This window comes from Lampris incognitus, chromosome 14, assembly GCF_029633865.1.
Source record: "Lampris incognitus isolate fLamInc1 chromosome 14, fLamInc1.hap2, whole genome shotgun sequence".
In the NCBI taxonomy this organism is placed as follows: Eukaryota; Metazoa; Chordata; class Actinopteri; order Lampriformes; family Lampridae; genus Lampris; species Lampris incognitus.
Genome location: NC_079224.1, coordinates 36,414,654 through 36,436,043, shown reverse-complemented (window position 1 = coordinate 36,436,043; position 21,390 = coordinate 36,414,654). Strand labels below are relative to the sequence as shown.

General features: G+C 45.2%; 1 protein-coding gene across 1 annotated transcript in view; it reads left to right on the top strand.

Moving 5' to 3' along the window:
* The window catches only part of rab2a (RAB2A, member RAS oncogene family), a 44,258-nt gene that overhangs the window by 14,892 nt on the left and 7,976 nt on the right, over nucleotides 1-21,390 (top strand). Inside the window, exons 3-6 of the mRNA XM_056292508.1 lie at nucleotides 1,035-1,102; nucleotides 3,982-4,064; nucleotides 4,898-4,990; nucleotides 5,264-5,375. Coding sequence (XP_056148483.1) covers nucleotides 1,035-1,102; nucleotides 3,982-4,064; nucleotides 4,898-4,990; nucleotides 5,264-5,375 — 356 coding nt within the window. The remainder of the gene's footprint in view (nucleotides 1-1,034; nucleotides 1,103-3,981; nucleotides 4,065-4,897; nucleotides 4,991-5,263; nucleotides 5,376-21,390) is intronic.

The window sequence follows — 21,390 nt, the reverse complement described above, 5'->3', positions numbered from 1 at the left end:
GCCTGCCCCACTTCCCCGTCCTGTCAGACCACCCTCGGTGGTACATCCTTGGGTGCAGCTCCGGGCAAGGCCGTGGTCCCTGTGCCCACAGCGCAGCAGACCAAGCTCTCGCAGCCGATCCAGTGCCAGCTCTCCCAGCCAACAAACGAAGACAAAAATTTAGATGCAGACGTGGACAAAGACACTGCATGGACGGTACTGCGTGAGGCCACCACAAATGTGAATTCGCGCCGCCATCTTCCCACACCGGTACTGGGTGAGGCCGCTGTGAATGTGAATTCGCACCACCATCTTCCCACACCAGAAGCGAAAATGAAAATTTTAATGGAAAATTGTTTTCAGAAGGACTCTGCTCAATTGGTTGTCACCTGTAAATGGCTAACCAGCATGACTACTTAATGATAAATAGGCTATCTTCAGAAGGGTATCTGATTTCCTATTTGAGTTTGCATATAATTGCGACAACCATCACCATCCACCTACTCATGGAATCAAATTTTAATATCGTGATGCATCCTGACCTCTATTGTTTAAAAGTACTTGACTCTAATGGCAATAGGGACAAAATTAGCTGGGGGGCAGGAGCATACTGAAACAAAGAAACGAGACCATTGCCATCCACGCAGCGGTGGGGATTCTTAATGTGTGTACATGTGAATCGGAGTGGAATCCTAGCAGGGAGTGAAACGGGCATGACACCGGGGCATGCATTCTGTGGCATGTATACGTACTGACTTACCAGCTATATGCACCCTTGACTATGGTGGTAAGTAGAGAAACCCAATCTTTAACACCAGTTATCAAAAAAGGCTTGGTATCTGAGTCAAACCCTTTTAGCCATTAATTTATTAAACACGGCATATTTGCGCTGGAAATAAATTGGATCACGTTGATTTAAGTAAGAGAACTCTTAAAGAGGGAAGGCTGTGGGTGGAGATGAGGGTTTTAGTGGTGACGAAAGAGTCATATTGGCCTCATGAAGGCTTTGTGGAGATAACTCCATTACAAAATCCTTTTGTGTGTTTTTTGTCCAGGTGTGGAGTTTGGAGCAAGGATGATCACTATAGATGGAAAACAGATCAAACTGCAGATCTGGGATACGGTAATCACTGTCAATAATTCTCAAAAACTGTGTCTGTGTGCATGTTTGGGGTAAATAGCCTAGTTAGTGGACCAACCCCAACATATGGGGTATCTTTCTCAAAAATGTCAAACAAAATATCATTCCTAGGATGTAAAACTCTAGAAGCAAGAAGGGTGACTATCAATACTCTCAACGAAATATACGATGTCATCACTGTTTTTGCATCCTGTTAAAGGGATAGTTTGGAATATTTGAAAGTCCTTTCCTATTTTTCACTTACGGCTAATGTTGTCAAACAGTAGATTTCAATCCCACATTTATCCATCCTGTAGTTCAGGTTCAACATACCATTCTTGCTAGCCTGCTACATTGCAATACCGTTGGCTAATTCTCATTCAGTTCAAAATGCATTCCACAGTTCACCCAAAGCCAACATAATGCTTCAGTAGTCTAACACATCATATTCGAGTGGTTATTTCAAAATGGAAATTTTACTGCTAAATCCCCCTAGTGTTTGCTGGAGATATGTTTTCACTGTCCACAGCAAAACATACAACATAACCTGTGCCATGTTGTATGCATGACATTCACAAGGTTGTATGTTATCCTGAAGTTGAAAGTTTTGTTAAAATGCAGCAAAATTAGAATATGAAGAATAAAGAATATGAAATTCTTCATCTTTCACTTATTTTGCTAGACTAGGCTAAATTATTTTGGTCATAATTCTTCCATCTGGTGGGGTTGAGGTTTTAACCAAGTATAGGGGTTTATTTTTGGACTACGTCCTTCATGACCCAGCGAACTGAGTACTTCAGCATTTCCAGCTAGAATCGTCATGTGTGTCATGGTAGTGCCAATGTGGTGCAGTTCACCAGCCTGCCAGCAGATGGAGGCAGAGCTCCGTAAACGTTGTGTTAGCAGGCATTGAGGGGCGTCCATAGTTAAGTAAATGGGGTGCACACCTGCACCAGTGTCTGGATGCCCACCTGTTTATATGCTACAATAGGAACAGGCGTGCCTGATTTAAAAGTGCTTTATTACTCAAATGTAGAAAGTTGTAGTCCTTTTCTTGATCACCTTTCATCTGTGCGTAATTGTTCTCTGTGAAGAGCTTGTGGAGCTAACCTCTGACTGACAAGAACACAGTTGGATCGCTGGTTGTTACTCATCGGACTGAAATGTTAGACCACTACCAAATGGCCAGGGAGACAGATGTAAAATGTCCGGGTGTAGGTTGGGTTGGTCTCACACATATATTGAAAACAAATTTTGCGTGTGTGTGTGTGTGTGTGTGTGTGTGTGTGTGTGTGTGTGTGTGTGTGTGTGTGTGTGTGCACACACGTGTCCTGTGGATATGCATGCAGACCAGATGGCAGGCAGACATTGCTCTTTTTTCCCCCTCATCCATCATTTATTGGTTAATAGTGTTACTCACTGGTTGGCTGGCCGGCCGACTGAATGGGCCCTCATGTGACTGACTGGTGCACTGGCTGTGTGGCCGGGTTTCTGGATGACTGACTGGTTCGCCAACTGGCTGGCTGTTTGTGTCCAGCCTTCATGGGGCAGGACAGAGCAGGGCTCAGCTGCTGCAGCTGCAGAGGGTTGGCCTGTTGGAGGATAGGATGTTGCTGTGTGCTCTGCACTGGCCTGGATGGAGCACAGAGACAACATTGTTAAACCGGACAGAGATGAGGAGGGGAAGGTGGGGCAGGGAGGGGGAATGCATAGAAACAGCAAGAGGGAAGGGCGAGATGGGTGAGCGAGCTGGAGACAGACAGTTGTTGAAATTCTCTCTCTGTGCCCCTGTTACACAGACGGGGGGTAGGGGGTAAGAGAAAGGATAGAGATGGGTGGCACAGACGTTAAGCAGCGGAAAAATGAGATGAGGAATGGTGCAGGGAACCGGGGGATGGAAAGAGGTCCTTTTGAGCTCAGTGGGAAGGAAAGAGCACACAAACACCAGGCGGTGTGGCGGTCAGTGAAAGTCACAGGTTAGGTTCCTGTAACCCCATAGCCCCACATGTCCATCCTGTTTGAGAGGGCGAGACGGGGAGGGCGAGAGAGGAACAGGGAAACGGAGGGGTCATATACATGAGCAGAGGGAGCGAGAAAGGGACTGTGACAGAGGGGGATAGGAAGAGAAAGAGAGGGCCATTGTATCCTGTTACAGACCCTGCTCTGTCCTCTCCTCTCCTCCTCCCACGGCCAACTGAAAAGCCAGTAGATGGACTATGTTACAGGATCAGGACTGTCAGTGAACCAGAGGCTGGACTTGAACATATCATAATTTTACATGCACATTAGCTAGTTCACAGCATTGTGAAAATTCTGTGTACTAATTGTATGTTCTGTTAAAGCGAAATGTATTTCATGTATATCACCAGGTGTGTGTGTGTGTGTGTGTGTGTGTGTGTGTGTGTGTGTGTGTGTGTGTGTGTGTGTGTGTGTGTGTGTGTGTGTGTGTGTGAATATATAAAATGAGGCTTCCCATGGGAAATGTGTACATGTGAAATGTATAAACTAGTTTACCAGTCACAGAAAATTATGAAATTGATCAGATATCCTGGAAATTTGATTGGGATCATGGAAGATTGTCAAATTATAAAACTGAACTTTTACCTGCTGAGTTGGCATATTTTTTTATCCATATTTTTAGCTTCTGCGGTTGCATGTCAGTGCTTGAAGTTTGAACGATATGTTCGGTGACCTACTGAAAGATACAAGGTCCATTTTAGAGACTGTTGAGGCTTCCATTGATTTTATTTTTAACCTTCCATGAGCAACAGCTATCATATATATTCAAGCAAAAATCTCGGAAAATGTCCTTGAAACGTGCTATAGAGATAGATAAATGGATGTATATATCTACAAAATAATCTACCCTTGTAATTTTCCAGGCTGGTCAGGAGTCGTTCCGGTCCATCACCAGGTCTTACTACAGAGGAGCAGCCGGAGCACTGCTAGTCTATGACATCACAAGGTAACATAGCCAATCAGATGGACCCACACACCCCCCAGGATCAAGACACATTCATGAAAACTCAGAACCGGAAGTTTCTAACCAAACTAGAGACTGACTGGGAGAGTGGGCCTGAAGTGGGAGGTGTTGAAAATTCCCACTGATCAAACCTCTGCTTTAACCTCTTAGACCAACATCATCCCCTCCTCAGGCTAAAGGGGTTCCAGAGTCCACTTCTGAATGAAATCTCACTAGAGGAATAGAGAAAGATTAAATTCATGTGTGGTTGTTTGTAATGGGTTTTCACTACAGTCCACTTAACAGCAGTGGGAAAGGAAAAACTGTAGCTTCTAGAAGGCCACAGAGATGAAATTGGGAAAAAGAGTTAATGTTACTGTAGAAATTGGAAAAATTGTATATAAGTTTGAACCTGTGGGGCTCTGAAGCAAGCACACATGCAGTATTAGCTAAACATCCAGGCTACAAATAAAAAACCCATCAGTGATATGTTTGAGGCTTTGCTCTCTCACGTGTATTGCAAGCTAAGGTCTCTAAGAATTCATAAATGACAGGTTTTTTTTTTTTTTTTGCCCTACTCTGAGTTCATTTTAGTTTTTTGTGGGAATTTGGTCTTTTCCTTGTTGAATGGTCAGATGTTCTGAGATGTTTTTAGCTCACCAGATTGGTATTTGTTTTCCCCTCTGTGTTTTTTATAATTATACTTGAATCACTTTTTTGTCACTTTGTGTAAATGTTTATATTACTAAACTAAAACGTGTGTGTGTGTGTGTGTGTGTGTGTGTGTGTGTGTGTGTGTGTGTGTGTGTGTGTGTGTGTGTGTGTGTGTGAGACAGAAGGGACACCTTCAACCACTTGACGACCTGGTTGGAGGACGCACGCCAACATTCCAACTCCAACATGGTCATTATGCTCATTGGCAACAAGAGGTAAGATCACATGTGCAGGAAGAAATGGGGCGCAGTGTGAGGGCTAGATCCTATTCTCGATGGCAGCAGAACACACACCCACCTTATGGAGACATTCAGAAAATCAAGAGGAAAGACATTTTACAGTGCAGTTATGCAGTGCTGTCACAAATGAGCTACTCATAACATGCTGCAGTGGCCTAAGATTTTGACCTATTCTCCAACTATTCCCCATGACCACTTAATGTGCTCATTTCTCCATATATGTAAGTCTCCTTTATTGTTTGTGTGTAGTGACCTGGAGTCAAGGAGAGAGGTGAAGAAGGAAGAAGGAGAGGCATTTGCCAGAGAACACGGCCTCATATTCATGGAGACATCAGCCAAGACTGCTTCCAATGTAGAGGAGGTACTATTGCGCGTGCGCACACACACACACACACACACACACACACACACACACACACACACAGCTCAGCTAAGACTGCTTCTCATGCAGAAGAGGCGTTGTAACACATAAACATTCTCATTGGTAGATCATCAAAGTCCTGTCACAAAATGGCTTCATAGCTTAAGGCCAAGGTAATCTTTATTATCACCGAGGGGCAATTTGTTGCACAGCCAGCAGTAAAAACAGTCAACATCAACGATCAACACACACCGATCAATACACAAGCAATTCACACAAAGAAACATAGAATTATATAATGTTATTCAAAAGGCCAATAGCAGCAGGGACAAATGAATTCTTAAATCTATTGGTCCTGCGTCTTGGCAGATTAAATCTGCGACTAGATGGAAGCAACCTGAACTCACTGAACAAGGGGTGACTCAGGTCATCAAGAATTGACGGAGCCTTCTTTGTGGCTCTGACTTTGTATACAAGGGAGAGGTCATTTACATTTGTGCCAGCAATTTTCCTACACATCTTAACAATCCCTCTAACCTGTTCCTGTTTTCCAAAGTAAGTGACCCAAACCAGCAAATAAAAGAGAACGGTATAACAGACTCAATAAAACAAGATTAAAACATGAGTAAAACATTTTCATAAATGTTGTTGACATTAAAACTTCTTAGCTTCCAATAAAAATACATGCGCTGAAGGGCCTTTGTACAAAAAATGTCAAGATTTGGTTCAAAGGTTAACTTACCATCAATTATTGTTCCCATATACTTGTACTGTTGGACAGCAGCAGGAAGAATAGGAGAAGGCTTCTTCCTAAAGTCAATCATCATTTTTTTTGTTTTGGACACATTTATGTCCAAGAAGGAGCGTTTACACCAGTCACTAAAATCATCCACCACTGGACTGTGGTCGGTTTCATCGTTGCTCAGCAGGGACACAATAATGAAATCATCCACAAACTTGATGTGTCTGCCCTCATAATGACACTGTAAGGTGGACATCAAACACACATTTTACCTTGTTCTAAGCCACAATGGCACCAGGGTGGCACGGTGGTGCCATGGTTAGCGCAGTCGCCTCACAGCAAGAAGGTCCTGGGTTCGAGCCCCAGGTAGTCCAACCTTGGGGGTCATCCTCTGTGTGGAGTTTGCATGTTCTCCCCGTGTCTGCGTGGGTTTCTTCTGGGTGCTCCGGTTTCCTCCCACAGTCCAAAGACATGCAGGTCAGGTGAATCAGCCATACTAAATTGTCCCTAGGTGTGAATGTGTGCGTCGGCCCTGTGATTGACTGGCGGCCTGTACAGGGTGTCTCCCCGCTTGCCGCCCAATGACTGCTGGGATAGGCTCCAGCTTCCCGTGACCCCGATTGAGATAAGCAGCTTGGATAATGGATGGATGGATGGACAACATATGATACTACATTGAGTACCATAGGGCCAATCAAAGGGCAGTATCTGAAAATCAGTTTAGTTTTTCTATATACTGAAAATTTAATTGAACTAAATCTAAACTTTCCTCATCCAGTTAAATCCATCCATGTGATACTTCTCTCAGGCTAAAACCACCATTAAAACTATTTCCAGATACTCAAATCTGGAAATGCATTAAATACAGCTGCTCAGAATAGTATCATAGTGTACATCTCACACAGTTCAGTACTTCCTGTTTGCTTATGTAACCCATATGGGAGCTGAGGCTCCACCTGTTGGACACAAAATGTAGACATAAATTCATTCCACTGTTCAAATCTTATAAATGAAGCAATGCATTTAAGGGCACATTTGTTGACAACAAAGCGTTTTGGAGAATAAAAGGTGATTTCAGAACTCGCTTGACAATTTAGGAGGCTATCCCTGCCAGTTGGATTCACAACTAGCTTCCACCTTAAAAGACTGCATAATCATAACCTGTAATAATACATTTCAGTGTTGTATGCAGTGCTAAGTACTTTCTCTGTGTAACAGTTTAAGTGGTTATGAAAAAAATGGCAAAGGTCACTATTAATAGGCTATGATAATAATATAATAATATTATAATTAATATTCTCATGGTAAGTTGCTTATCTATTTGTCTGAAGCTTTTAAATGGCTAGCCATGCCAAACCAGGCCACCACTAGGTTTACACAATGAGTGTCAGCAACCATGGATGGCAGTACGAAATGAGCAGTTTGCTTGACTTGCTGTTTCAAATCTTTTAACACACACAACTTACACACGTGTGCGCATCCTCCACCAAGATGGCCTCTGCCATAGTGGAGGTAATATACTCCGACACACCCTGAATGTTGGTGGATTTAATGAATGCATAGCCTTGTCCTCAGGGACCCTTTTCTCACTTATCCAATCACATAAATAATCCCATCCAACACTGCACAGCACGCCAAGCCTCCAGAGCCCCTGTGTGTGTGTGCGTGCGCGTGTGTGTTTGTGCGTGCGTGCATGTGTGCGCGTGTGTTTACATTGATTTTTTTTTTCTCCCCTCCACTGGTTGCCTAGCCTATAATATCACACAAGCACACACACCACTGTTGAGTACAGCTCTCTGTAGGGTTAAGACGGGAGGGGGGCGGGGGAATGATTAATTTGTCTCATTAGTGTCCTCTGAATCCTCCCGATACCACTCCTCCTCCCTTCGTCTCTCCTCCCCTCTCACGGTCCATCCCTCCCTCTGTCCCTCGCCGTACATCATCCCCTTTTTATCCCCCGCATCTTCTCTCCCTCCTCCTCTTTCTCTTTCCATCGCTCCATCCCTTCCCTCCTCCCCTGCGACTGATGTATGCCCCCCCCTCGCGCTCTCTCTCTCGCTCTCCCCCCAACCCCCTCTCTAGCGGTGCATCAACCGGTTATAGCTCATACATATTCATAATACCACCCACCCCCACCCCCCACCATCCCACCCCCAGTGATAGCCAGCAGCCAATCAGAGTCCTCAGCTGGTTGTTGGGGTCTGTGGGTGGACACCAGCCTGCTGGGAAGGCCCACAGAGGGAGCGATTCCTGTAACATGCTCCTCTCTTATCCTCTTTCCCTTCCTTTGATGCTTCCTTGCGGAGATATACCATTTTAACCTCTCCTCCATCTCAATACTTGGAAGGAAGGAGAAGTGGATTGAAGTGGCGGGGTGGAGTGATGTGCAAAGGGGGAGGAAGACGAGCAGGGAAGACGAGTGTACTTTGTTTTGAGTTGGTAAGGAATGAGAGACTTAGAATCTACCAGAAACAGGTGTGCGACTCCTTTTTAGGTCATCACGCTGTGATTTGGTGAAAAACAAAATATTTGGGCTTAGGACCGTTCTTAAACTTACTGTGTGGATGTGTAACCAGGTGATGGCGCCGTTTCCATGTATCCTCCAATGGTCTCAAACGACTGTTGTCGCCATTAGTGTTTTGCTCCCAATAATTGATACTAGTCTTCATAGAACTCTTCAGACCCCTGAGTCCCAGAACAACAGCTCAAGAACTTTGGACACATTCTGGACCAATGGTATGCAACCATATGCCATGGAGAGCCATATGTAACCAGGTTTTCATTCCAACCCAACATTACACCATCTGATTTCACTGATTAGCCCACCCTTATCCGGTAAAAGGTGTGTTAATCAGTGAAATCAGTTGGTGTAGTGTTGGATTTGAATGAAAACCTGTACACACACAGCCCCCTGTGGCACATTTGAATACCACTGAACTAGACAATAATGAACTGCTCCCAAGAGACACACAGTTACCAAGTGTGTGTGTGTGTGTGTGTGTGTGTGTGTGTGTGTGTGTGTGTGTGTGTGTGTGTGTGTGTGTGTGTGTGTGTGTGTGTCTCTCTCTCTCTCAGAGTGAGGACTTAAGAGCATAGACCTGGGAATTGGCAAGAACCCCAGTATAAATTACTTGCTCCCACTCGTAAGCCTTTGTTTGTACGTAAGTGTCACGACATGGCTGAAAGGAAGGACAAAATGTGGAGACCACACATGACTCTTTAAATTACAATAAATGTATTTAAGAAAGATACATTTAAGTGTCCAATCAGTTCATCAGTAATGTGTGTAGTGCATGGATGTGTGAACATCTACAGGTGTAAGAAAACAAAAATAAATCAACCAAAGTCCAACCAAACCAAGTAACATAAGGAAGAAAGAATGACTGCTCAGACACTTATAAAAAAATCTCCCTCGCACCCTTTTTTCTGGTAGTGTGTGCCTTCCTCATGCTCCGGTCCTCTGTCAGAGGCCTGGGAGTTTGAGGGTTTTGCGCAGTATCTTAGCTGTTCCTAGGACTGCACTCTTCTGGACAGAGACCTCAGATGTTGTTCCTGGAATCTGCTGGAGCCACTCTCCCAGCTTGGGGGTCACAGCCCCTAGTGCTTCTAGTACCACTGGGACAACTGTGGATTTCACCTTCCACATCCGATCTAGTTCTTCCTTCAGCCCTTGGTATTTCTCTAGCTTCTCATGCTATTTCTTTCTGATGTTGATGTTGCTTGGGATTGCTACATCAATCGCTGCTGCTGTTTTCTGTTCCTTGTCGACCACCACAATGTCTGGTTGGTTAGCCAGCACCTGCTTGTCAGTCTGGAACTTGGAAGTCCCACAGGATCTTAGCTCTGCCATTCTCAGCCACCTTTGGTGGCCTTTCCCATTTTGACTTGGGAACTTCCAGTCTGTATTCAGTGCAGATGTTCGTGTACACTATCCCAGCCACTTGGCATGCCTTTCAGTATATGCTTTCCCAGCTAGCATTTTACACCCTGCTACTAAGTGCTAGACTGTCTCAGGGGTGTCTCGTCTGGTGTGGTAGACCCCTGCCTCAACCAATCTGGTGCTGAGTGCCTGTTCTTGTGCTGCTATGATCAGAGCCTCTGTGTTGTCCTTCAGTCCAGCCTTTTTTAGCCACTGGTAGGATTTCTTGATATCAACCATGTCTTCTATCTGTTGATGGTACATCCCATGGGGAGGGGGTTAGTCTTCCATGATATCTCCTACTTCCTCCCCACTCTCTGTCATCTGCTGCCTGAGGTACTCACTCAGCAGTTCGTCCTTGGGGGCCCTCTTTCTGATGTACTTGTGGATGTTCCTTGTTTTATCCTGGATAACAGCTCTGACATCTGACACTCAAGAACACATCCTCAACCCCCATCTGTTTGCTTATCATGCAGTGTATATGTGTGTGTGTGTGTGTGTATGTATGTGTGTATATATATATATATATATGTGTGTGTGTATATATATATATATATATATATATGTGTGTGTGTGTGTGTGTATAGATTGCTTATATCATATATGATGCATATATCATATATGATTGATTGCTTATATCATATATGGATGATTGCTTATAGCATGAAACAGGAACCCCAAATAAGAGCAAATCCTACTTTTTCTATGACTGAGTATGAGTAATGCCTTTCGTCCACTTTGAACTTATTAGCGAAGTAGCTAACTGGTCTTTCAACCCCGTTTTCATCCATCTGTGACAAAACCACCCCAGCCCCAACATCACTTGCATCAACTTGCAACTTGAACGGCAGGTCCAGCCGGGGAGCCACAAGCATGGGAGCTGAAGACAACAGGCTCTTCACATGGCCAAATGTCTGTTGAACAATTGGAGACCAAACATTTAACATCAGCCTTCAAAAACTCAGTCAGTAGGGCTACTACAGAAACAAAATTGGCACAAAACCCATGGTAATAACCAGCCATCCCCAGGAAATGCAACAACTCCTGCTTAGTGGATGGAACAGGAAATTCCCCTTTTGCCAAAACTTTTGCATGAATGGGACGAACCTCCCCTTGCCCCACAACCTTACCCAAATAGCAACAGTAAATGTGGCTTTCACAAACTCACATTTGGACAGGTTGATAGTCAAGTGGGCCCAAACCAGCCTGTCCAATAGAACTTGTACTCTCATGAGGTGTTCTTCCCACATGTCACTATAAATTACCACATCATCCAAAAAAACTGCACAGCCCTCCAACACACTCACAACTTTGTTCATCAACCTCTGAAATGTGGCTAGGGTATGTCACCTCCCAAATGGCATGACTGTGTAAGATTAAAGACCTGATGGTGTCACAAAAGCACAAATTTCGCTGGCTCTGGGAAAAAGCTAATAACCCTTACAAAGATCAAACTTGCTGACATATTTGGCCGCCTGCACCTGATTAACACAATCTTCCATCCTCAGGAGAGGAAAGGAATCAGGCTTTGTCACACTGCATTAACTTAACCTTTCAAAAATCAGTACAGGGCCTATCTGTGGAATCAGGTTTCCTAACCAAGAGACAGGGAGAAGCACAACTAGATCAGCGGTGGCTAACCATGTGCCATGGAGAGCCATGTGTAGGCAGGTTTTCATTCCAACCCGACTCCACACCAGGTGATTTCACTGATATTCTTCCTCTTTGGTTGAAGGGTTGCTAATCAGTGAAATCACCTGGTGTGGAGTCGGGTTGGAATGAAAACCTACCTACACATGGCTCTCCATGGCACATGGTTAGCCACCACTGAACTAGATGAAGAGGGTTCAGCCGATTGAAGAGGGGAGAAGGACAACGGCTCTGTAAGCGTAAACCAGTAGTGATTCCGTATGTGGCAGGAGTTTCGAAACAGTTGAGATGAGTATTTTCCAGACATCTCATCTCAGTTGCTTTCAAAACACGCTGCGCCAAAAATTGGTCCGCCCCAAGGATCGGGTCCCCCAGCACAAATGGCGCAATATAGTGTACACTGTTAAGTGCCAGGAGGATTGCTGAGACTTGTACATCAGGGGAACCATACATGCTGGCCAAGAGGATGGCACAACACAGAAGAATTAATGTAACAGGCCATGACTCCGCAGTCGTCCATCTACAGGCCAGTGCCCACTCTTTCAAGGATGAGGATGTGCACATCCTTGATTGGGAGGACAGCTGGTTTGAACAGGGAGTCAAAAGAGGCCACCTATGTGAAGAGGGAACGACCATCCCTGAACTGAGAGTGGGGCCTAAGAGTACATCTGTCACCATCTTACAATGCTGGGTTTGCAACCATTCCCCAATCCTCTGTGACTAGTACACATTGCCATTGTAACTCTTGTTAATGGTCATGGCAATTTGCATATGAAACCAGTGGTTGGTTTCAGTTGTTATGCCACTGTATTGTTTATAAGGGTGGGGATACATGCAGTCAGTTGAGACTGAAGAGGTCACTTAACTGAGTGATGAAACATTTGCCCCAACTTTCTGTCATTTTCCAACATGTATGACACTTCTGACTTTAGTCCGCTTTTCTGGAGAAACCAATAGAACCACTGAGGGATGGGCTTAACATCCCCCACATCAACATCATGTTCTATTAAATTAGTGTAAGTAGGAGTATCTGAGAACAGACATGGGTAATTTGAATAACCTTGACCAGCTGTTAACATTTGTTTTCATCCAAATGTCCTAGTAGTGTATTTAACTTTTCTAAAGTTTCTGATTTTTTAAGTCATGGTTACAACACCCCTTCACCAGACATTTCCTCCTCTTCTTCAAGTGCTGACATGGAATTATTTGCTATTAAAGCTGGATAACCTTGGGCAGCCTCACCCGAAAAAGCACGTGCATGATAAGGTTTTAGCAAATTAACATGACAGATTTTAGTCAGCTTTCTTTTATTTGACATTTCTATCAGGTAATTTTGTTCTAAAACCTTACAGATTACATTGCATGGACCAAAGAATTTTGCCTGAAAAAAGGGGTCAACAAGCAGCAGTAGAACCAAAACGTGGTCGCCAGTGCTAAATTCACGTTGCTCTTCTCAGCAGTCAAACAATGTTTTCATTTTTTTCTGAGAGACATGTAATGTTTGTTTTGCCATTTCCCCAGCTTCGTGGAGTCTTTGCCTAAAAACATTAACATAAATAATCAAGGGGCATTCGGGTAGTGTAGCAGTCTATTCTGATACCTACCAACATGGGGATCACCGGTTCAAATCCCCATGTTCCCTCCGGCTTGGTCGGGCATCCCTACAGACACAATCGGCTGTGTCTGCGGGTGGGAAGCCGGGTATGTGCCCTGGTCACTGCACTAGCACCTCCTCTGGTCAGTCGGGGCGCCTGTTCAGGGAGGAGGGGGAACTGGGGGGAATAGCGTGATCCTCCCATGCACTATGTCCCCCTGGGGAAACTCCTCACTGTCAGGTGAAAAGCGGCTGGCGACTCCACATGTATCGGAGGAAGCATGTGGTATTCTGCAGCCCTCCCCGAATCGGCAGAGGAGGTGGAGCAGCGACTGGGACAGCTCGGAAGAGTGGGGTAATTGCCCGGATACAACTGGGGAGAAAAGGGGGGGGGGGGACAAACATAAATAATCAGTCGACATCCACTGATCATACACCACAGACAGTGTGCGCAAAAACAAGTTCATTGGGACTAAATAAAGCCTGTACTTTCTTGGACAACTTTTTTAGCTGCTAACAACCCCTACAGAAAATCACCGTCCACAGTGCTGTTGTTTTTTGTTTTTCTTGCCCTTTTGTATCTGTTTAAGTCGGACAGTACTGCTGGTATCGTGTGTGGCTACAGCTTCTCCTTCTCATAGCCCCCCCTTCCCATCCACCCCTGTATGTCTGTGATATGTTTATCTGTTGTCTTGTTTCACCGCCGTTTATTGTAAAGCGACTTTGAGTGTTAGAAAAGCGCTATATAAATTTGATTTATTATTAAAAGCCATGGTTAAGCCCTCCTCCCAATCTGCCTTCAACTCTGCAATAAGTGCGCAGCAATGATTTTAAATGCTGATTGAAGCACTCAAGTGCACCTTGATTCTGTGGATGGTATGCTGAGGCCTTATGCTTTATGTGAATTTGTTGGAGGACTTGTGCAAACAACCGAGATGTAAAATTTGACCCTTGATCAGTCTGTATTTTATTTTAGGGATTCCAAACACAGATATGAACTGGTTGATGGCCTTGACTACAGATTTTGCAGAGATTGTACGTATTGGATAATCAGTCAGATATCTTGTTGACTGACACATTACAGTTAACAAATAAAAGAATAACCTGACTTGGACCAGGGAAGAGGGCCCACATGGTCAATAATCAAATGTTCAAATGGCCCACTCACTGCAGGCATTGCATACAAAGGAGCAGATTTTATAGTGACACATCTTTATATGTGCTGAAACATCAAATTTTAAACATGGCCAGAAAAAAAATTATGGGGAGCGCAATTATAGGGTTTTTTTTTTTACACCATATGTCCTGCAACATTATCATGAGCTGTCTGAATTACTAATGTCCTAAATTTTGAAGGCAGTAAATTTGCATAATGGGATCATCACTGAATGCCTCTCCAGGAGGAACCCACACCCTAAGCAAAAGGTCATTCTGGAGGAAATACCCCTGCCTAACTTTTCCCTCCTGAGATGTAGACAAAACCAGGTAGTACATGTCCTTCAGAGACTGGTTCTTTCTTTGTTCTTTGTTCACAAATCCAGTGGGCAAGCCGTTGGCATTGACAGAGGAGCCCCCTGAGCCCAACCGCCATGGCAGATGAATAGTTGGTCATAGCGAGGGAGTCCAAAAACAGATCAAGGTAGGGCCTTGGCTGAAGGGCACTCTTGTTGGGGTTGATAGCGAAGCCCAGCTAGTTGCGTTGTGAGACGTGGCGAGAATCAGCCAGTTGTCGATGTAAGTTAAAATTCTCACCCCTTTCACTCTGAGTGGTTCCAGCACCGTCTCCAAACATTTGGAGAACGTGCGCGTGGCCAGGGATTAACTGAATGGGAGTCAGGTGTATTGATAGATCTGTCCTCCCATCAAAAAACACAGGACCCTCCTGTGACATGGTAGAATGGGGACGTTGAAATACGTGTCGGTCAGATCTATGGAAGTTATCCAGTCACCTGGCCGGATGCACTCCAACAACAGCTTGACCGTCAGCATACGAAACGGTCTCCGATCAATGTCGCCATTTAGGATGCATAGATCCAAAATTGGTCTCATGCCCCCTGATTTCTTGGGAATCAGGAAATAAGGGGAAAAGAAACCCTTCCATGCCTCCAACTGGGGAACAGTCTCCCTTCCAGAAAAGTGCAGTTATTTCCTCCTCCAATACTGCATATTTGGCGGGAGTGGAGAGGGAGGTCTGAAGAATGTCGCTGAACGAAGGAGGTTGACCAAAGAACTGTAGTGCATAGCCCTTCCTCAGAGTTCTGTCTGGGGGGGGGGGGGGGGCGCACAGCTTCACCCATGTCGAGAGGTAAGCCGCGAGTGGCAGCACAATCGGTTCAGCAGGGATATTAGAATGGGCCCACCGCACCATCCCTCCCCTCGCGGAAGGGAGTGCGCAGGTGGCCCCAGACGAAAGGGCCGACTGGCAGCTAAAGCTAACAGTGACTTAGCCACTTCTCTCGCTTCGTGCTCCACTGAGTCGATCACGAGGGAGAAAAAACAACGTTGGGGCCAGGCGAACAAGCAGAGAGAACACCAATATCACTATGCCCTGAAGTAAAAGGAGAAAAATTCACCTTTGTAAGGCAATGGGCTAGCCTGACTGGAAAATTGATCAATAGTCATAATGTTGGTCACCATCTTCGGATCAGTCACCAGCTTTGGTCTGAACCGCAAAGGAAGATGGGATAGCCTGCATGCGGCCCTCACAACCGATGTTACAAGGCAAAACGGAAGTGGAGCAATAATGGCAGTAGCCCTCAGTAGAGGAAGCTAACTGAAATTTACTTACGGTGGAAACTCCATGAGTGGCGCCCCTCGTGTGTGCATGGGAAGTGTGCATCGAGGAGCGGCAGCGACAACTTAACCAAAGTGACATGAAAAGCGTATCAGCCTTAGAAGAAGCTATCCGGCCGTCAAGAACGACATTAGCTCTACCAGATGCTAATGAAGCTAGCCGGCTACTGTTAGCTATATCACAGGGGAGGCTAGCAGGCTGTGGTCAGCCACATTAGTGCCCCCAGGTTATTGGCTTCCTACAGGTGTAGCCAACTGAAGCAAAAGAAGCATGCTTGGTGGCTTTCCAGAGAAGTCATTTCAGCAGAGCGGGAGGAGCAGGTCTTGGTATGGGAAAACATAACTGCAACACAGGAGGGTGACAGAAAAAAAAATCGCAGATCTGTGCTCAAGGTGGCTGTGTAAAAAAAAAAAGGCGGGGGGGTGAGCTGCGAGACCCTGGGGTTTTGTAGGTGGTTGAGCGTTGTGTGGCTTATGCCACTTGATTGGATGGTGAGCGAAAATACCTGTCTCAGGTGTTGAGGCGGAGCCTGGAAGGGATAAACAATAGCGAAGCCCGTTAGAGGGTGGAGCTCGTACAACATAGAGTCGTCGATCACGGCCACGGCTCAGGGTTGAGTCCACATGGTTCTCGCCACATACAGCGCCAGCACAATGGAGTTGGAGACTTCAGTGCGGTCAAGTCCGTGCAGTAATCGATGATCGGATAAAATCTATAAAATAGTACAGGCAAACCATAAAAACAATTAAAAGTTGTTAAAAGTTGAAAAGCAAGGAGGCAGAGCAACAAACAAGAAAAAAAAAACAACCGTTAACTGGCTCATCAGCTGACGACTGGAAATTACTCAGCAGGGCATGCGCAGAGAGAATGCAGCCTGAACGTAATCAGGTTAAATCGTTTACATGGTGTGTTTTTCTTTTGATCGGTTTATGAAAATGTTTAAACTACCCCTCTGCAACCGACTGAAATTTCAATCAGGTTGGTCCCGTTTATTCTGATTGAGGTGTTTATATGGAGCATTTTTATTGTGGTTGTGCTTTTAAACCGATTTGTAATTAGAATATTGGCGTCCGGGTAGCGTGGCAGTCTATTCTGTTGCCTACCAGCATGGGGATCGCCAGTTCGAATCCCCGTGTTACCTTCCGCTTGGTCGGGCTTCCCTACAGACACGGTTGGCTGTGTCTGCAGGTGGGAAGCCGGATGTGGGTGTGTGTCCTTGACGCCTCCTTTGGTCAGTCTGGGAGCCTGTTCAGGGAGGAGGAGGAACTGGGGGGAGTGGCGTGATCCTCCCATGCGCTACATCCCCCCTGGTGAAACTCCTCACTGTCGGGTGACAAGAAGTGGCTGGCGACTTCACATGTATCGGAGGAAGCATGTGGTAGTCTGCAGCCCTCCCTGGCTTGGCAGAGGTGGTGAAGCAATGACTGGGTGGCTCAGAAGAGTGGGGTAATTGGCCGGGTGCAATTGGGGAGAAAAGGGGGGGGGGTCCAAAAAAAATTTGTAATATTAGGCTACATGTAAACGTAGCTAGTGACCCCTTGCAGTTCTGGAGCACAGACCATAGAAACGGCCTGCTGTGGCTCAGGGACCTCTGGAGGTTCTAGGGATGAAGCATGTCTTTTTTTTTGTTTGTTATTGGCACATCAGGTATTTGTACACTGTCTAGTCTTACGTCATCTAGCCACACACGGCCACATGCAAGGTAATTTCCTAAAACGATGTCAGCTCCTTCAACTGGCAGTTCCGGACGAACACCAACCTCCACATCTCCAAAATCACAGGACAAAAACATTTTATGCACAGGCGCAAAAGTTTTTTGCAGACCTATCCCTCTAACTGCGATGCAGCTCCCTATGTCTGAACCTGGATAAAAAGGCAGGATTGCCTCCTTCACAAAGGCATGCAAAGCTCCTGCGTCCCTCAAAATTCTGACTGGAACTTTGTTGTCACCCCCAATTAGTGTTACAAAGCCGTCAGACAGGAATGGAGCATAACCCAAGTCAATCTCAGAGGTGTCTATTGGCTTAACCTGCATATGAAATGGAGCCACCAGTTCTGCTGAGTCACCAACTGTGGGGTTATGAATAATAGGTTTAGCCAAACCAGCCGACTTCGCATGGGATATTTTTCTTTTTTCTTTTAGCAAAGGACAATCTTTTTTCCAGTGACCCTTTGATGGTAATAGCTACATATACTTGGATCACTTATTCCATTAGGCTGCTGTTCTAACTTTGGGGACAAAGAATCTGCTCTCTGGGATTTGACACCATCACACCGCCCACCAAAGAATATGCTTGTATGTCAGCACATTCATCGGCCAGCACTGCAGCCTCACTAAGACATGTGGCTTTGTGCTCATTAATATACTGTGTTGCGATGTAATCAGGCACAAACTGTTTGAACTGTTACAGAACATCTAGATCGCATAACTTACCAAAACATTTTCACACTAGATGAAGAGCACCAGCGATTAAAATGTGAGATCAAATCCTGTGCAAATTCTACGTGTTTGTTTACCAGTCTTTTGCCAGTCCCTAAAATGTTGGCAATATGCTTCAGGTACTATCTGACATGCCTTCAAGACAGCTGATTTTACTGTATTGTAATCTTTACAGTCCTCGGAAGATAGAGTGGAGTAAGTCTCTTGTGCTTCACCTGTAAGGACACACTAATATCAAAGTTCGCTCCTCATCAGGCCAGCTTCTTGAATTGGCAACACACTCAAACATAAAAAAAAGTTTCGGCATCCTTTTCATTAGAGTCTGGATATAGACAGGATGTTGAACAGCTGGCCCTCTGGTGCGGCCATAACATGGAGCTGAACACGCTCAAAACGGTGGAGATGACAGTGGACTTCAGGAGGAGCCCCCCAACACTGTTCCCCCCTCACCTTAATCAACAGCACAGTATCTGCAGTGAAAACCTACAGATTTCTGGGTTAAGAGTACATCTGTCAGCATCTTAACAATGCTGTGATTGCAACCATTTCCAAATCCTCTGTGAATAGTACACATGGCCATTGAAATTATAGTTAATTGCCATGCTATTTCCATATGAAACTGATCATTGGTTTCGGTCGTTATGCCACTGTATTGTTTATAAGGGTGGGGATACCTGCAGTGAGTTTAGACTAAAGAGGTCACTTAGATGAGTGATGAAACGTTTCTCTCAATAAATGTGTTCAGATGAACTGATTCAACTTTCTTTGAGCTCCTACTCACAGTTTTCCCTTCCATGTACATATGTGAGCCATTGTTTTCTTCAGTGAAATGTATTAAGAACCAGGGAAGAAACAGACTCTCCAATGTGTTGATGCATGCACAGTAATCCAGGTAAGAAAATCAAAGAGGTTGAATCAGTTCATCTGGATACGTTTATTGACAGATAGGTTTCATCACTCAACTAAGTGACATCTTCAGTCTAAACTGACTGCAGGTATCCCCACCCTTATAAAAAACACAGTTGTATAACGACCGAAACTAACGACCAGTTTCATATGCAAACGTGGGTGACCATTAACTAGAGTTTCAATGGCCATGTGTATTATTACAGAGGAATAGGGAACGTTTGCAATCACAGCATTGTAAGGTGGTGACAGATGTACTCTTAACCCCCCTCGGTTCAGGGATGGTCGTTCCCTCTTAACATAGATGGCCTATTTGACCCCCCATTCAAAACAGCCTTCCTCCCTATCAAGGATGTGCACATCCTCATCCTTGAAATAGTGGCCAGTGGCCTATAGATGAGTGTAGACTGCGGAATCCTGTCTTGACATGTTAGCTGGACATTTGATCCCGAGTCAGTTGTTTTTTTTGTTTTGTTTTTTTTTTTCCACCCTTTTTCTCCTCAATTGTATGTGGCCAATTACCCCACTCTTCCAAGCCATCCCGGTCGGTGCTCCACCCCCTCTGCCAGTCCGGGGAGGGTTGCAGACTACCACGTGCTTCCTCCGATACATGTGGAGTCACCAGCCACTTCCTTCCACCTGGCAGTGAGGAGTTTCGCCAAGGGGACGTAGCGCATGGGAGGATCATGCTATTCCCCCCAGTTCCCCCTCCCCCCCAAACAGGTGCCCCGACCGACCAGAGGAGGTGCTAGTGCAGCGACCAGGACGCATAGCCATATCCAGCTTCCTACCCGCAGACGTGGCCAATTGTATCTGTAGGGATGGCCCACCAAGCCGGAGGTAACACGGGGATTCGAACCGGCAATCCCCGTGTTGGTAAGCAATGGAATAGACCGCCATGCCACCTGGACGCCCCTGAGTCAATTGTTTTAACCAATTTCTCCATCACACTAAATAACCCCCCCGCAACAGACTCACTAGTTAGTAGAACCTGCTGCTGCGCCTCAGAGGAAAACACCAGTCAAATAATGCCACACCAAACATTTTAGCACTTACCTGTTTACCTCAAAACAATGAGCCCAAAATGGATTATATTGATCCTCCACAAACTGACAAAACACCACTGTCATGTGTGATACTCCACCCAAAAGTAGCAAAGAAAAACTAATCATACCAAAATCTCTTGGATGAGCACCCATTTTGTCAAGAAGGAAGGACAAAATGTGGAGACCACACATGACTCTTTAAACTACAATACATTTATTTAAGAAAGCTAAATTAAGTATAGTCAGTTCATCAGTAATGTGTGTTGTGTGTGGGTGTGTGAACATGTACGGGTGTAACAAAACCAAAATAAATCAACCAAAGTCCAAGCAAACCAAGTAACCTAGAGAAGAGAGAATGACTGACTGCTCAGAGACACACATACACACGTGTGTGAGAGCAGTCACACCAACTCAAGTGTCAGCCATCACTCCCAGTGAGTTGGTCTTCAGGCCTAGGTGCCGTCACCAGGGCTCGAAATAATCGATGTCCCCATGTCCCGGGGACCATAAAAAATCCTACTGGGACACAAATATATTTTGTCTGGGACAATTCCGGGACAGTGAAAAAAAATGTCAAAGTAAACGTCGAAATAGGTGTTATTTGCAAAGTCATTAATTATGAGTATCTAGACGTTACTTTGTCGTTTGAGTAATTTAATAAAAACGGGTGAACGGCGAAACTACAGAAGGCTGACGTTCTTGCGGCACCTCACGATAGGGCAGTCAATCACCTGTTCGTGCAAATCATAGAATGCATCTACATCATCCACTCTGCCAGTGGCTGCTGCTTGACTCGCGCCAATGCAACATTCATAGAGCCAGAGCGATAGACCATCATCAACGACAGTTAAAAGAAGAAGAAAGAAATGCTGAGGTGGTTGAATAAACAGCCCCCTGATGCAAGCTCCAATATTGTCGACTCCC